Source organism: Amblyomma maculatum, chromosome 8 (assembly GCF_055883805.1).
Source record: "Amblyomma maculatum isolate TAMU_Amacu chromosome 8, ASM5588380v1, whole genome shotgun sequence".
In the NCBI taxonomy this organism is placed as follows: Eukaryota; Metazoa; Arthropoda; class Arachnida; order Ixodida; family Ixodidae; genus Amblyomma; species Amblyomma maculatum.
Window position 1 is genome coordinate 90,183,777 of NC_139351.1, and position 17,169 is coordinate 90,200,945.

General features: G+C 46.6%; 1 protein-coding gene across 1 annotated transcript; it reads right to left on the minus strand.

Annotated features, from left to right (window-relative positions):
* Nucleotides 1-14,540: 14,540 nt before the first annotated feature.
* LOC146181775 (uncharacterized) lies at nt 14,541-16,877 on the minus strand. Its single transcript, XM_084575847.1, has one exon. The coding sequence runs from the start codon at nt 16,875-16,877 to the stop codon at nt 14,541-14,543; it is 2,337 nt and encodes a 778-aa protein (XP_084431973.1).
* Nucleotides 16,878-17,169: the final 292 nt, after the last annotated feature.

The window sequence follows — 17,169 nt, forward strand, 5'->3', positions numbered from 1 at the left end:
CACCTCTTAAGGTTTAGCCATAAGTGGGCTGTCTAGTGAGGCACCGTTGCCGTGAAGTCTGCATTACATTTGCTGGTGTGCGATCGTTTTGTTTTCTGGGCATGCGGGAGAGTATTAAAGGCATCAGCATTTTTTATTCTTGTCTCCAGGCTCATATGCAGTTGTGATTCGAAACAATCACTGAAGGAAACATAAAACAAGACCAACAGAGAAGGCAGGTTCTAATGTGCTCTTACCTGTTCGCATAAATAATACTTGTATTTTTGCACGTGCACAGAATGAGAGATTGCGCACCACCTAATGTCTGCTGTGAACCCCTGAGGTACTGAAGCCACTGTACTGTCATCACAGTGATGTCGGCCCCGCATGATGGGTGCATAATGAAAAAAACCTGCAACAGAAGAATACCATAAGGCCAGAAACAAGATCTGAAACTGCAGTGACGTGCACAGCTCAGCTCTCTTGGCCACTGCATTATGCAAATAAGCTATTGCCGGAGCCTGACATTTCGTGTGTTAAAAGCCGCTTTCGTGCACTGTGCGTTGCCGTCTTCATCAAATTTGATTCGTGTGCATGTCAGTCCGAAATCAAGATCATGCAGGCACTTGCATGTCAAAATTTGAACACAATACATCTTCTTGGGCAGCAGTGCTGTGCAGCAGGCAATAAAAGCTGTTCGGGCTGCTCTCTGTTGTTACAATGGGAAAGAACAGGTATGGAGAACAAAGCCTGCCCCTGTGCTCCCGGTCTAGATCCAAAACCTTCTACCACTCCATACATTTCGGCGACAAATGCCAATAAGCTCGCGCAGATTGATGCGCTAAGCTGCTACAAATTTTTTTTTTAATATACTGTAATTAAGATTGTGTTCTTAGTTCTTTACAGCTGGCAGCCGGGCAACCATAGACATGACATTCTGCATTGCAATATTTGTCTGCCCATATTGCCATATTTCACACTGTTCTTCATTTCACTTCTGTTCACAGTTTTGTTGTGTCTGTCACTGTTGCGATGTGCAGCGCACTGATGGGTGCTTTTGTGATAAATTAAGTGTGAACTTTCTGACCCGTTATGTTAATGGTAGGTCAACGGGGTGTCTGAACATTCCTCAAGTGTCCAGACACTTGTGTACACAGCCCTTTGGGCGGCAAGGGTGGCGCCATTTTTGTTTTTGTAAACAGCGCTAATTAGATACCTTATCTCTTCAGATTAGAGGTGGCAAGGATGCCAAATGCCTACGCTCTATATTGCAGCAGTATTACTTGTCGTCGCAACGGAAAGACCTTGAAACAGCTTTGAAACTGTGAATATAAGTTTAGCTGTAGTGCTTTTCAGAAGGTATTGGCGACACCGGGCGGTGCCATTTATTAACCTCTCCCAAACGGCGCAACAATCCATAAGATGGCCACTTTTTGAAGTGATGTTCTTAATTGTTTGGTCACGTGACTGTGCATTTGGGATCTTACAAGTTTCGAATGTATGCATACTCTGGCCATGCAGCTCTAAACAAACAATTACAGTGTTATGTTTAGGTCATTTCAAGCGGTGCATATTCAACGTAATGCGTCTTTGCATCCTGTAAGTGCATTAACATAAATACCGTTTAAACCGGAATATAGGTCGACATTTTTTCTCAAAAAAAGCTAGCTAAAGTGGCCCTTGTCTTAGTAGTGGTCTTTAGCAGAATTTGAGGCCCACTCTGGCTACAAGTGGCGTGCCTGCTCGCGAATGGACAACCAAAACCGTATCAACATCCTGCAGTTGCTGGAAATTTTTTTTCCATTCCAAGCGCATTTACTTCACGTGCGCTCTTTCGTTAATAAAACGCCTCTTTAGCAATGGATAACGGCATGTGGAGGCAGTTTACAGTGGCTTTCCAGAAAAAGTGATGTTCGCTGAAGCAAACAGCAACATGCCGCTCTTTCAGCGACAGTTCTGCGGTTCGGCATGCCGCGCCACAGACAAGATCAGCTGGTTGCACGAGCCTTTCAAGGAATGCTGCGTAAGCAACACGCTTGATGGAACTAGATGACATACTCTGGGAGGTGCTGAGCAGCTAAGAGCACGGCCGATCTCGAGGGAGAGGGCGCGCGCTCTTTCTTACGGCCTTCTCAATCGCTGCGGGAACAATGGGAACTTTTCTCCTTGAGCTACGCTCTCTGCCACCGCAAGGGGCGCGACCTGCTCACTGTTCGCTCCGCGTCTGCTTCAGCAGCGGCGGGTGGTTTTTGTCTGGTTTCGTGTTGTCGCTCGCGTGTTTCGTGGTGAGTGCAGCCCCGAAATTAAAGAGCACAGAAGGTAGATGCTGCAGCGGCATCTCGTCAACGTACCACATGTGAACGGATATAAAAAAACACTGTCGTTCAGCAAATGTTCGACAAGCATGGCATACATTGCGGCACGGTAGCTACTTTTGTTCATTTTAATCCGAATTTTTCCCGAGCCTGTACACGAATGGGAACAAAAAGAAAACTGAATGAGCAGTGATCACATCGAAGCTTCTTTAAGGGTAACATGACAGCAACTCGCCTGCAACAGCAAAACCGTCTTTCAGTGCTAGATGCGAAACCATTCATGTAGCACCGAAGATGAAAATAATTTCATAAAAATGTAATGTAAATTGCAAAATGCTTGCATGATATGAAGTATTAGTATAACAGTCAAAGTAAACGTTGTAGGGTTGAGTTTTAAGTGTTATTACAATTCATATACTTGGCTATGTGCGGTATTATAAACATTATTTTAATTTTGCAAATAAACATTGCTTTAATGAACTTTTTACATGATATTAGGCTTAATATGAAAACAAAAAATGGTTGATATTCATGACACCACTTGTGCTCGAAGTGGTAAAAAAAGGCCAATAAATGATGGTGATACTCGATGCAGTGACTTGCAAATGAGTTCACCTGCTATATCGAAAGTATGCAAGAAACTTCTAAAGCGTTAAAGAAGGACACTCTCACTGAAGACTCATTTCAAGCCTTATATAGCGACCCATTGAGGCTCTCTTCGGGAAAGTAAGGTTAAAGTGCGGAAGGGAATGACATATGCCAGATGCGAGGGCCGTAACAGCTAGCGGCACATGACTACATGACTACATTGTCAAGACAGGCGTTTCATCTGAGAGCAAAATCAAGGTACGGAAGGAAGTGATGGCATCTCCTACCATCCCATTTTCCACTGTCACATATTCCGGTTCACCTTACTTCGCTGGATATATCGTTTAGTTAATCAACTTCGGGTCTGACCTTTGCGCTATTCTTCTTGAAACTAGCGAAAGAAGCAGCCCCATGTAGTACGCTCTTCTACGGGGACAATGTTCTAGTGGACTGCATTATCCGAAACCAGAGCTTGTTGCCCTATTGGACAAACCTTTTTTTTTTTTCGAAAAAGCTGCCGTGCACCTACTACACATAAATGTTCTCGAAGTACTTAAGATCCTGATTCAGTCAGCATTTCAGAACTCAGCAATGAGTGGCCAGAAAGGAATTGACAACAGCTATGTTATTAGGTCCGTTTCTTTGATATTTGAAAAATTTCTCAGAATTCTTCTCAATTAATTATACTAGGAAAGTGACAGAGAAGACCAAAAGGCCAACTCCTTATGTGCACAAGCCGTGCAGGAAGATTTTGAGCCTGAATTTTCTAGACGCAGGTCGCATTTTGATGAATTGATGAACATATAGTGCAATGTGTAACTTTGAAGGAAAATTTTTTATTGTTTGCTGCTCTTTTCGATTCTGCTTAACTGTTTATGCCCATTTCATTGATTAAAAGTAGTCGCGAGACTACATATACATCTTCGGTCTTTCAACCGACTGATACGTTTTGAACGAAGCTAGAACAGCCCAGTCCACTAGACAAGTGACATTTTTACTAGATAAGTAAATTTTTGTTATTTACTCTGGATCTGAGACGCGCCATGAATTTTTGCCGGTGCCTTTTCTGATCTAAACGAAAACGGTAGCGGTTGACAGAATCTCCACCCAACAGTTCACCATGCACTCACGTCAGGTTGCGTTACACCTGCTTAAAACATTCAAAGGTAGATTGCATAGCCTAGTAAATTTATTTTTGTACAAAACTTAGAGGTAAAAAATGTTGAAGTGTACCCGAAGCTTCATTCGACCGTGCACGGCCGCACTGACGAAGGAGCGCGCGCGTGAGCGGATTGTTGACTGTATTTTATTCCTAGTACACGATAAATGTTCCATGTTGATGACGGACTTTGTATAAACCATAAGGGGCGAAATGTCAGGACCTGCCAGTTGCAACTGACGCGGCGAAGCTAAAAGCAAGCGCGCGTTTCCCTTGCGTGTGAACGGCTGTAGCGGAGGAGCAGCAGTGGGGCGGTGGTGACCCCACCGAGGCGCGGCGAGCGGTTGAAACAGACCCCATTGGAGAGACCGTAAGAGAAGAGAAGTGCTCTCTCCCTTGAGACCGGCCGTGCTAAGAGTCGTCATCCGACAACGCTGCTGAAAGTGTGGAGTTAGATCGTAGCTCCGGGGATGCAAGGACACAGCCGATGTAAAAGTGGTCGCTTCTCCACTTTCTTGTTTTAGTTTTCTTTTCTTTTTTTTTTCACTGCAAGGTAAGGGGGTCAACCTATATTCCCACTGGACCTGTAGTATGTTTTATACGGTACTAGTGATCTCTGTGCTTTGCTCATAGCCATGTATCCGTCAAGGGAAAAAGTATGAACACCACGAAAGCTTCTCAGAATATCGCTTTTTCACCTGTAAGACGGGCGTGTTATTGAAAGGAGCTCACAGCTGCTACCTGAGCTGTAGATCTGGCTTATTGTATAATTTACACTGTGCGCGCTTTGATTATAACGTCCCGACACAGTAGCTGATGTGAAGTCTGCGATTTGACTCATCCGTGCCAGGTACTATAACAGCTCTATCTGAACTTAAAGCAGGATATGTGAGTGGTCGTATGAATGTAGCATGCAAATGCGAGCACAGCCGATACTCGTAAAGTCTTGCGCTGCTGGGTCTGTATTCAGAGTTTGCGTTTCTTTTAGAAGTGTCGTTATCTTCCTGACAACGAGTCACCTGATTGGTTGAAACACCAAAACCGGATGTCACTACCACTTTCGGTTCCGATGTTTCCACCAATCAGGTGATCAGAGGTCATGGAGGTAATGGCACTTCTGAAAACGACGCAAACTCGGAATACGGACACAGGAGCATGCTATATGATACTTGGGAGCATGGTTCTCCTGCCTTCATCGCCTGTTTTTATGTGTTCTTAAATCATGCTTTCAGACATCGTAAATTTTCCGGAATGCTTCTAGTGCTATCTTGCACCTGCTGTCTTCGTGATTTCTTGCCCCCTGGGTGCATACACTGTACATCATAGGTGTCATCTATAGGTCTAGCTCTTTTTTTACTTCTCGCATGAAATGGGGGTTACTGTGCTTAGAACACTGGTGCACTGATGTGCTATGTTTCTTAGAGAAACTTCGGTTTGCTTTGCAGTTGAAAATGGAAAGGAGTCATCTGCTGCGATTATTTAACAATGATGGGGTAGTATTGTGCATTTTCTCACTTATGAGCAACTGGTAACATAACCCATTGGAAACGCTGGGCACCAAAAAGAGAAAATCGAAATTTTAAGGATGTCAGCTCACTTGTCACTGAGTATTCACTTCATGCATTTTGCAAATTGTATGCTTAGAAGTTTGTGGCATATAAATGAGCTTCAAATTTTTTTAACGCCTGTAACAGATGCTGATTTTCTGCATGCTGTTTTTGACAACCAGCTCATTAATTGTGACCGCCTTAAACTGTTCTGCTTTAACCTTAACCGCTCACCTTTCGATCCACCATCCCCATCGTCAACGATACCTGTCAAGGCAATGACGTGTATATGAATGCTGGGCAATGAGGGACCAACGAAGGGCGTGATCAAATCCACATCTATAGTTTTTTTATTGTTCAACTGCACAATGCCACGTTTTGTTAAAGCGCTTTTGCAGTCTGGTGCCGTTATGCATACACACCATTTTACATTGTTGAACAACACTGTTGGGCATCAATTATATGTCTTGGCTTCACTTATTCTTATTCAAGGCTATTTTTAGAGGTACCATGAAAGCTATCCACTAAAACTAGAAAACTAGCATGAACAATCAGTATTCCACCCGTAGTATCCACAACGCAATTAATTTTAAGCTCACTTTGCTAAAACCGAAGGTACCAGAGATAAGAAATGATGCTTTTCCTCTTTGCACGCAGGCACGCATGTTAAACGCCCTACGGTTACCCCTTTTCTAATCATCACAAACCTGCAAGAAAAATAGTAAAGCACTCAAGCTTTGCCTTGAAGAGAACACGATAGCGCTTTCAACATCGCCTTTTCATTTCGCGTTTTTTTGTTTGGTTTCGGTGAAGGCAGTATCTGTCTCACTTCTCGTTGGAAACTATAGTTACAATTACCTGTGTACTGCTGAAGGTACATATTCATCGTATAATAACCAGCCCTTACTAACAGAGAGAGGATGAGACATTACAAACTGAAGGCGCCTTCAGTTTTTTTCATCTCATCCTCTGTCTGTGTTCGTAAGCGCTGGTTTTTATACAATGAATCCTCTTCTGAAGGTATATATGACGGTTCGAATCCCTATCGTAAACTAGTCTCCAACATGTCTACTGGATGGATGTTAAATGTGAACCCAAAGGGTATCACATCACCCTGAACGCTTCAAGACGAACGTTTGCATCATGATGATGATACAAAATAACGCCAAGTTTGGAAAGGTGCCAAGTTCCCCCACCCCTCCCACGCCGATTCTGGGTGCGGAGACTTTTCGGCACGAATCCATTACCCTCTGGCATAAAATAACAGGTTGCAACGGCACCCCACCGGCCCCACCAGTATTCCGTCCCGCAGTTGGGTAGAACTTGGGCGCTCCCTAATGAGCCTAGAGAACATCATTGGAAAGGGGGCGCGCACGAACAACGAACGCGAGGTGTCGCCCTGATCGGTCGCGAGCAGCAATTTTTGAAAATTGTTTTTAGTGGCATCCGTGTGCTGTGCGATGTCGGTGCTCGTTAAAGAACACTAGGAGGCCGAAATTTCCGAGTCCTCCATACAGCGTCTCTCATAGCCTGAGTCGTTTTGGGGCGTTAAACACTACGAACCGAAATTGTTTTTAAATTACAGGGTCCACACAAAGCTTCTAAACGACTCAAATGTGCGAAAAGATGACCTCTATGGTTTGGTTGCATTAGAATAATATCACAGGTATCGTTTCTTAAAGCGAAAACTGCGACGATTTTTCGTAGCTCCATTAAGTTCTTTGTTTCGTGCACGCTGTCGGGAGCAACGTTAATAGAAGTCGGGAGCACCCGTCGCGATGGTGCAGTCGTTAAGAGACTCGACTGCTGTACTCAAGGTTGCGGTACCAAATCCCGACCACGGCGACCGCTATTCGATAGAGGAGAGAAGCAAGCGTCCGTGTGCTGTTCGATGTCGGTGCATGTTGGAGAGCCACATTTGGTCGAAATTTCTGGCACCCTCCACATACGGCATCCCCATAGCCCGAGTCGCTTCAGGACCTTAAACCCCGTAGACCAGCCTATCAGAAGTGTAGGAAATGGAATTGCTCCATAATGGCGAAGGTATGTACGCGGCTTCTTTCAGTACGCAATGCGGTAGAGCTGGAGCTTCTTCGCATGTGACTTCTCATTCGAGGAGGGACCATGCCAGCGGCAGTCTACAACTGATTTGCGCTGTGTTACGATACGCTTGAACAGAAATGGCGTGCGAACGGAAGTGAGGGAAGCGCGCATTGATACCGCCGCACCATGGTGCCTTCGAAAAATTGCGAAGGTTTTTTCAAGTAAAACCTAATTATACAAGAGTAAACTCTATTGACGCGCTCGGACCGTCGCGCGTTTCATCCATGGCGAGACCGAGGGACCAAGCGCTGGCGAAGCAGCTTTAATACCCTCACCTAATCGCGTGGTACACAGCGGCGAGGCTCCGAGCGAGTGCATCTGCGGCACATCTCTACAACGAATCACGTGACGTGATGCCGACACCGGCTCCAGCTTCTGAAGGTCAAATTTGCGGCGCCAAATCACCTTGGAAGTTGGAGTGAAAATAGCCGACTAAAAACAAAATTCAAAAATATGAGCGAGTGGGCAAATATCCCAGTCAAAAAAAATCAATGGGTCCAACTGGGAAGACCAGTCAGATTGAATTGGTTCTGCCAATCCCAAATGGTTTGTCCAATGGGTACTGTCCAACTCAAATGGTTTCTCCATTCCCAATTGGGAAGCCCAGTTGGTTTCCTCACTCCCAACTGGGACGCCCAGTTGGTTTCATGACTCCCAATTGGGAATGAAGAAACCATTTGGGGGTCCCAATTGGGACTGAATAAACCAATTGGGATTCCTTCGCTCCCAATTGGGACGCCCATTGAAACGAATTGGGCTTCCAACTGGGCTTCCCATTGGTTCTAATTGGTCCTAAGCAAACATTCCCAATTGGGAAAGTCAAGTCAGTGATATCCTTGACTGAGATGTGCACAGATATACATACCTCTATAAAGAGAAAACAGTGAAAAATTTAAGTTCTTATAAAAAGTATATGCCGCTTAATCTTAATTATTGATTATATCATGTTCACTCTAAGTGCAGGCATAATTAAATAAGTTAACTCTGAATAACAAAGATGTGTCACTGGTCCCAGCAGCACTGTTCAAAGAATGGAGTATATAAGTCTGCAACCTGTAGGTATATACATTGAATCTGTGTCAGTTCCGTGTGTGTAATGCTTGCATGTCTCATATATGATTTCTGTAAAAAATTGTAATTTCATTCCACTTGTATAGAAGTCGGCTCCCCTATAACTTCTGGACACAAAACATTGAAATTGCATCTCCATTATTTTTTTTTTTCAGCTGTGTGAGTTCAAACCATTTGGGCTCAATGGGTATGCCATTTCAGTTCAATTGGTGAACCATTTGGTCTTCATAGGTGACCAATTATTTCCAATGGGGAGCACCAATTTATATCAAATGGTCAGGCCCAATGGGCGGCGAAAACACAATTGGTTTTTGACCAATTCATTTCAATTGGGAAATTCCCAATTGGACCCATTGACTTTTTTTGACTGGGATAAGCAGCATGCAGCCACGAGCTCTGTTGGCAGGCTAACAGCACGACCGATAGCCGCTGCCGCAGAGGGCTGTAGGTGAACCGCGAAGACAAAACTATACGACTGTTGGACCATCAACACGCTTGCTGTTGCGTACGTGCACAGCAGGACAGTGCAGAAAACAACGCAATATGTATAGTTCAAGCCGAAGGACTAGTATTCAGACAATCGTTTGTCGAGCAGGTCTTACCTCGACATAGCGACACTTCAGTAATGTGATCAAATAACCGCACCGCCAGTGTGGCGCAGTGGTTACGGCGCTCGATTACTGTGCCCAAGGAAGCGGGATCGAATCCCGGCCTCGGCGGCTGCGTTTCGTTGGAGGCAAAACGGAGTGGCGCCCGTGTGCTGTGCGATGTCAGTGCACGTTAAAGAACCCCAGGTGGTCGAAATTTCCGGAGGCCTCCACTGCGGCGTCTCTCATAGCCTGAGTCGCTTTGGGACGTTAAACCCCACAAACCAACCAACCAAATAACCCATGTCAGCTGCGGGGCACCTGACCTTGCGACACCGCATACATAGGCGATTGGCGAGAGTCTGGATACAGTCTGAATTGCCGATGACGGTTGCCGAATTAACGTGGTCTTACCGTACACCTTTGGGAGTGGTGGTGAAGCCTCGGATGATAGCAGTGGGAGCGATGGTTGAATGACGGAATGGGGCAGTCAAGGAGGTTCATAATAGAACTTTCTTGGGGACAGAAGTGGCAGCGTTGCGGCGACCTTTTACAATAAATTTCCTTCAGAAAAAAACAAAGGTGAATGATGAAAGGAAGGCGTCAATAGCAACAAGAAAGCCAGAAACAATGTTTGGGTTCCCATGAAATGATTATTTTTATGAAAAATCGTCCGATTGGGTACGCTTAGATGTGACAGCTCAGACGCCAACCAAAAAGCCAAAACAAACCAGTTCGGCTCTTGCACTAGAGCCTTGTTCATAATGATTTGAACCAATTTATAATCATGCTTGTGGTGGTAGTGGTAAAACTAATTTCCAACAGATACACGATAGGCTTCAACCTATCTGCCTACACGGCGGCCAAAACAAACCAGTTCGGCTCTTGCACTAGAGCCTTGTTCATAATGATTTGAACCAATTTATAATCATGCTTGTGGTGGTAGTGGTAAAACTAATTTCCAACAGATACACGATAGGCTTCAACCTATCTGCCTACACGGCGGCCTGGAGTCCTTGGACCCGGGTGGCGTGTTTAGCCAATCGGATTACTTCTAGCTGAGTTAAAGGACTATAGACACGAAATTTTGTTGGCATTTTTCTTTTTGTGAATGAAGCGTAAGATATTCCTGTATAAGAATCACACGCAGTTTTTGCCTAAGACCGCTAAGTAATTTTAATGGAATTTTCTTGTCAGTTTCGGTTTCAGCAGCCGAGAGATGGCTCTGACGTCACAATCAAGTCTAGATCACGTGCAGCAGGAACAAAACAGCGATATAATCGCCGACTCTCGCTGCGCGCGCAATGTATATGCTCACATTCACATGTACGCCAGCGGACTTGATTCGCGCTTGTAAAGCAAGCTACTGTGTCTGTATATATTTCATGTGCCTTCTCCCACATCGTCACCCATCATGACCTTCTTTCTTCTCTCCTTCCCCTTCCCCAGTGCAGAATAGCAGGCCAGATTTAAATTATTCCGGCCAACCTCTCTGCCTTTTCCTTTCAATAAATCCATCTATCTATCTAAAAGCCCCTGCCATGATTTTTTTACTGCCACATTGCGGGCAAGTGGCGCCATCTGGCGCCACCACCGCGATTCTTGTTTTTGTTTTTTTTTTGCGAAGTTTATTGCCTCAGGGCATAAAAGGAATGTTATGATGGATGAAAGGTGTGGTCAAATAAATGAAAAAAGGTTGGCTGATGCAATGAAATCGAGGAGTGAACGATGATGCGGTCCCAGTGTCCAAACAGCATATGACTGCGGATTATGGGGGGAGAGGCCAGCTGCCACCAGGTGCCGGATCCGCTTTGGCTTCAACGCTGGACAATCCCGCACTAGGTGATGGATGTCAGCTTCTATATTTCTTGACTTGCAGATGGGGCACCCAGGGTGTGGATATAAGTACCGAAATTGTGGCCACTTTCGGATCACTGCTGGTGTTAGAGCCACCCCAACTCTAATCCTCCGAAGCGCCACCTCCTCTGCACGGGTTAGACCGCAGGGGAGGCTTACCGTACACGGAGGTAGGGTGGCTAGAAGAACAAGTTCTAGCCACCCTAACGGAGGTATAAGAGCACGTGTACGGCGCCGGAGGTGCTTCTTTCTTGTTAAAAGCAAGGTGGCATTGTCCAATTTTATGAGGTTTGGCGATGTCGATGTTGAGTTTGAAAGGCGGGTCGCAGAATCTACTTGGCTTTGAGCACTTAAAAGGTCACGCGGGGTCCATTCAATACGAATTGGATTTGGTATGCGAGCCGCTAGACTGTGTATGTTCTGGCAGATTTCCGGGCTACTACTAACACGTCTAAGTAGCTTTGTCACCTGGAGGGCATCTGTACGTATGATAATACGGGCCTTGGGAAGCATGGGAATGGCGGTCACAGAGCGAAGCGCCTCTTGCACTGCAAGCAGTTCCGCACAAAAAGAAGATGGAGGTTCCGGTAATTGAAATGTTGACGTCTTGTTCAATGAAGATTTGCTAGGACAGTAAACTGCTGTTATCACTTCACAGGCTTTGATGCTTGCGTCGACGTAAAATATAATGGAACCATGTGGCAAGCGGGCGTCTTTTTCCATAATTCGGTCGCGAAGTGACGACGCCGTTTCCTGTGTTCTTGGTCGGCGTAAATCAGTTGGCTTGTTATCGCTCAGCTGTACAAAACGCCAAGGAGGAAGAACTGGCAGTGGCGGTGGTAGTATTGAATGTTTCGAAGCATAAGCCTTCAGAGCGCACGTTGCGTGAGAGTGTGGCCTTAAGCTTGCGTGCATCACGTCGTTGCTGCACCAGTTCATCTATTGTGTTTAGTTGTGCGTTTTCTTGGAGCGCCACGACTGGTGTAATGCGAGGGAGGCAGGTGATGACCCTCATTGCCTCTCGACTTATAGCCTCAAGTCGATCCCATTGTGCCCTTGTCATATGCTGAAATTGGGCTTGATAAACAAGGCGCGGTTGCACAACTGCCCTCACCAACTGTCTCGCAACATCTGAGCGAGCGCCGCCCATTTTTGGAGCAATGCGTCTAATTAAACCCAGTGTCTGTAACGCCTGTTTTTTAGCGCCACGCAGCCATGTAGTTCCAGTTCCTGACTCATGAATTGTTAAGCCCAATATTTTTACTGTTGGAATTTCCTGAAGTACCACTCTTCTCCTTTAGGCCTCATGCCATCCTTATGAAGATTTATAAATGAATGTACCACTCAGCGGCGGCCATCTTTGGCGCTGGGACGCACGCGCTAAAAACTGCCAGACTAAAATCTTTATACTGCTTCACTGGATGATATTTGAAATACAACATGCGCACGATAATTTTTGAAACTCCTTGGTACCTGCAGATGTCTAGCTGTAACCTCGGTGGACAGAACAGCGTGGGAAAAAGGGAGGGGTGTGTGTGAAAATGTAGCCGTTAAGTGCATTCCTACATTAAAATACTGCAGGCTTGACCACCCAGAACAGCTATCGGATGTTTCAGTTGGCTAGGATACACCATTTTTTTTTAAACCATGGTTTCATTTTGGTTGGGCAGGCGGTAGCCTACTCATTGAACCCACCTCCTGAAGCCACCGATGCTCGTACGTTTAGTTATTTGCATTCATAACTGAAGTTATGGTGAATATTATGAAAACAACTGAGCAGATTAATCTGCTTGTGTCTTTTCTTACAAGAGCCTAATTGGCCATTGTTCTGTGTTCGTGGTGAGCAATATGCAGACCCCACCAGAGGAAAGTATTGGCCTCCTGTGGATCATTATTAAACAGTGGACCACTTGAGCAATTAATGGATCCCCGAAATTTTTTGACAGAAACAGTCCGAGCCAATTGTAAACTACAGTTGGATGGGGATTATCCACTTGAAAGCGTGGAATGAATTAGACTACGAAAATGGAACTAGCAACACCAACATTAGTTTCCAATTTGAGTCATAAATATGGTTACCTGGCCTGCTTGATCCATTTGATTCCATTTGGGTAGAGTTGGAATGCCCATTTAGATCCAGTTTATTCTTTTTTTTTTTTGCCTAGGATAAACCAAAATCACAAGCCCATAGTTTCTTACAGTCGCAAATTGGCAGCCTGATGGTGCAATTCTAGCTGCCTATTTATTAATTTGTGCGTGGTGTTAACGTGCCTGTTCACAGCTGGCTGGTGCTCCCGAGTCCACCATGGCTGCAATGCTGGTATCACATGCTCGACAGGGCTGAAATCTCGACAATATTGCCAGCTTCACTTCATGGTTTTGTTTATGGGGTCCAAAAACACTCGGAACATAACGGACGATGGAGTGGAGGACTTGGAATATATTTGACCACCTAAGGTTCTTCAACGTGCACTGACATTGTTAACGTCAACTGTAAACAATGACCAGCGCCTGTATGCCAAATGAATCCGAAATGAGAATGGATGCTTTTTATAATTGTTATAATTGCTGATATACGAAAAATACGAATACGAGAAGAGCTGATCGAAGCGAGCCCATGTTCCGAAACTGCGCGCAGGCTCTGAACGTTCAGGGGTGCAGAACCAATAAACCGAAGTCATGCTTGCTATGTCGCCACAGACAGAATGCATTCATTTGAAAAAAACTGTATATTTTCGCTCTACACCTCTATATGATTCACAGAAGCCAGCTAGGTTATCCGCAAGTACAAAGAAAACACTTCAAAGTGCGCGGCATACAAACAGGAGGATCTAATCACACACACACAAATAACAAACGTTCTTAGGCGTATATGCGCAGCTTCAGTACACAGCGAGCACGTGTACAAACTTGGTGCCTCGTTAAGCATGTACGCTGTACGCAGATATATATGTCCATATTGAACTGATGTGGACGCAACTGTTCAAGTACACAAAACACGTATCAGTGATCAATTATTCGCATCGTCGTCAGCGCACTGTACCATAAGATTATTAGCAATCCAATGTCCAATTCAGACAATTGAAACGCTGATTGTAGCGATAAATAAAAACAAAGGTGGAGACAAAGTATATGGTTAACTGGATTTCGAAAAGATTTGCACTAAAGAACAAGTGAACGAATAGAAAGGTGGCTGGCTTGAATGCAAAGTGCGCACATGGCGACGGTGCTTGAAGTATTCTATAAGGCAGCCTTTGAACACTCCGATCTTCTGTCTCACCCATTTCGTGGGGCAAGAACACCAGTATTACAGCGTCTAATCGTAGTGTCGGTCCTATAACGAGATATCAGGTGCTCGCAGGTGTGAGCCTCTGTTGCTTTGTCGGTGGTCACGGGTGTACTGCAGAGCCTGTGAACGCATATTCACACGACCGCGAGCCAGCCCATTCTGTTTCGCTGTGCCTCTTCGTCGCTGCCTGCTACGACGCATCAGCGTGCACGGACCATTGTCATCAGCCACCATAAGATCTTGGGCATTGCAGCCAAAGGCGTGAGCAAATTCTTTGTTATGCCTAAGGGGGACGTTGACCTTATATTCTGGAGGGATTGGCGGCTTGTGAAAAGCTGGGTCGGCCGACTCGCAGTTGTCCAGCGCGAAGTATATAAAGAACAGCTGCTTGGCAGTGAGTTCTTCGAGGCCAGCTAACCGTAGGTCGTAATTCCAGATTCGCCGGAGCGGGAAGAGTTCGTCGAAAGCCTTCGTCGCAAGAAGCAGGGCAGAGGTGCGGTCGAGGAATGCCCGACGCAGGTTAGCCACGCTCTCTTCGGTCGGCGAGGCATCGATGGAGGCGAGGCTTGACTTGGCATCTTCGTCAAAGCAGCTCAATAAGGCGGAAAGTTTGCCCCGACTCTCGTGCGTGAAGCTCAACGATGGGTCTCGCTCGTACGGGTCCTCGTGCAAGAGCTGTACCAGGGCACGGTAGAACCGGACGGCGACGCGCGCCAAGTGGAACACGAAGGACGAGCTATTGCTTGGTACGGACGCGTTCATCATAGCTGCCGGCACGTGGAATGTCTGCAGCGAGCGTTGGAACGAGGGCTGCGTAGAGAACTCCGAGCCCGTGGTGTGTATGCCCAGTAGCGTGCCGTCGCCATACAGCCTGTGCAACATCCGCTCATGCTGAAGCTGGGAAACATTCGCGAAGAGCAGCAACGCATCCTCGGCATTAAGTGGGCCTGTTGGTGCGCACGCTTGCTGATCGTTGGCAGACGGGCCGAATCGTATCAAGGCACGCCTCTTGACTCGGTACCGAAGGAACAGCGACGACAGCTCGTCGATCCAAGGGAAGTCCGCAAGGTGCCTCAGGAACACGGCCTCCAGCTGGGACAACCATTCGCGCATGGAGACTTCCAGGCCTGTAGATTTTCGCAACATCTGGGCTGCCTTTGAGAAGCAGTCGGGCAGCACGGATTCCACAAGCCGCAGGCACAGGAGTCGGTTGTTCTCGGGGTTGCCGACTCTGTGGCCTAACAGGCTCGCGGCGAACACGTCTCGCACGTTGCGCAGGTTGTCGGGTAGAAACGGTGCCATGCGGACGATTGCGAGGAAGCCAAAGTAATTAAGCACGTCCAGAGGTGGCACGGACTGCAGGGCGTTTTCGATTTCGCGTGGCAAGTGCGGGGCCGAGCGCAGGACCACGTGATCGTGTTCTTGTATTCTGCCGTTGTGCAGAACGGCCAAGAACGCACGTAACCCGAAAGTAAGCTCTCCAACACGAACGACGACGACGCTCTCGTCCGGATACTTCGTTCGGCAAATAGCTGCAATGGAAACGCAAGCTGCAAGCAGGCGGTCTTCGAGCCCATCAACGGAGGAGACGCCAAGGTATGCGATACTTTCGCGGACTGCTGTCTTCATGAGCTCCCTTGCTTCTTCACTCTCCTGGTTGATGCTGGAGCAGAGGCAGCGCGGTTGCCCTAGCTCCACGACTCTATCGGCTTTATTGTTGGGGTCAATGCCAATGCTGTGCTGAATGAGTGTTTCCAAGTCCAAGTCCCGGCTGAGCTCGGCAGCAAAAAGCCACACTGAAACGTCTTGCGCAGGGTCAGTTCGGGGCCATTTCTCTATTTTCCACTGGGAAAACAGTGCGTTGACCGCTTCCTTGGAGCCGGTGGTGGTACGGCCTCTGTCGGTGCAGCGGTTGTAAAGCTTTGCTGCTACCAGGACGTCCGCCTGTGTTGCATTACTCAAAACGTCGAGCAGTTGACGCGCTAGGCTGTCCTGAAGCAGAGTGTTTTGTGAAATGAGCGATCCGGTGCTAAAAGGATGTGCGGGATGCTCGTTCGTCCAGACGTCGCAGACGTGCTTGTAGAAGTTGTCGCAAGGCGGCGATTCGTGGCTCAAGAGATTTCCGACGTACGACGCCTCCCGTCTGCAGTGTTCGGTGGTACAGTAATACACTCTAGCTGGTCTTGACGTTGGAAAGACTACTGGGGGCTTCCACGTGTGCTCCGATGCTGTCAAAGTTTCGGAAAATGTGGTATAATCAGTACGAATGGTTTTGGTGCGAATGGTTGTGGTACGAATGGTTGGAACGTTTGACGGCTCCGTTTCAGTTTCACTGGAAGTAATGGGATTCGGCTTGATGATAATGACGTAATATAGCGTCATGGCGCAGACGATCCCAGTGAGTACGGTACATGCGCCCGAAAGAAGACAATACCAGAAGAAGGCCGTTGACGATGGTTCTGTGTAACTCTCTATGACGCGGCGTCCGCGCTTTTTTCTGTATCTTTTCCCTCCGGGTGATCTGCTTGAATGCGTATGTCTTTCCCGGGACCTGCTGCCTGTTCTTCGACCTTTTCTGTGGCGGGACTTTTCTCTCGAAGAGTGACGATGATGCTTCCCCCTTCCTCTGTGTTTCCTTTTTGCTGACGTTCTAGATTCCTCGCTGCGCTTGTGT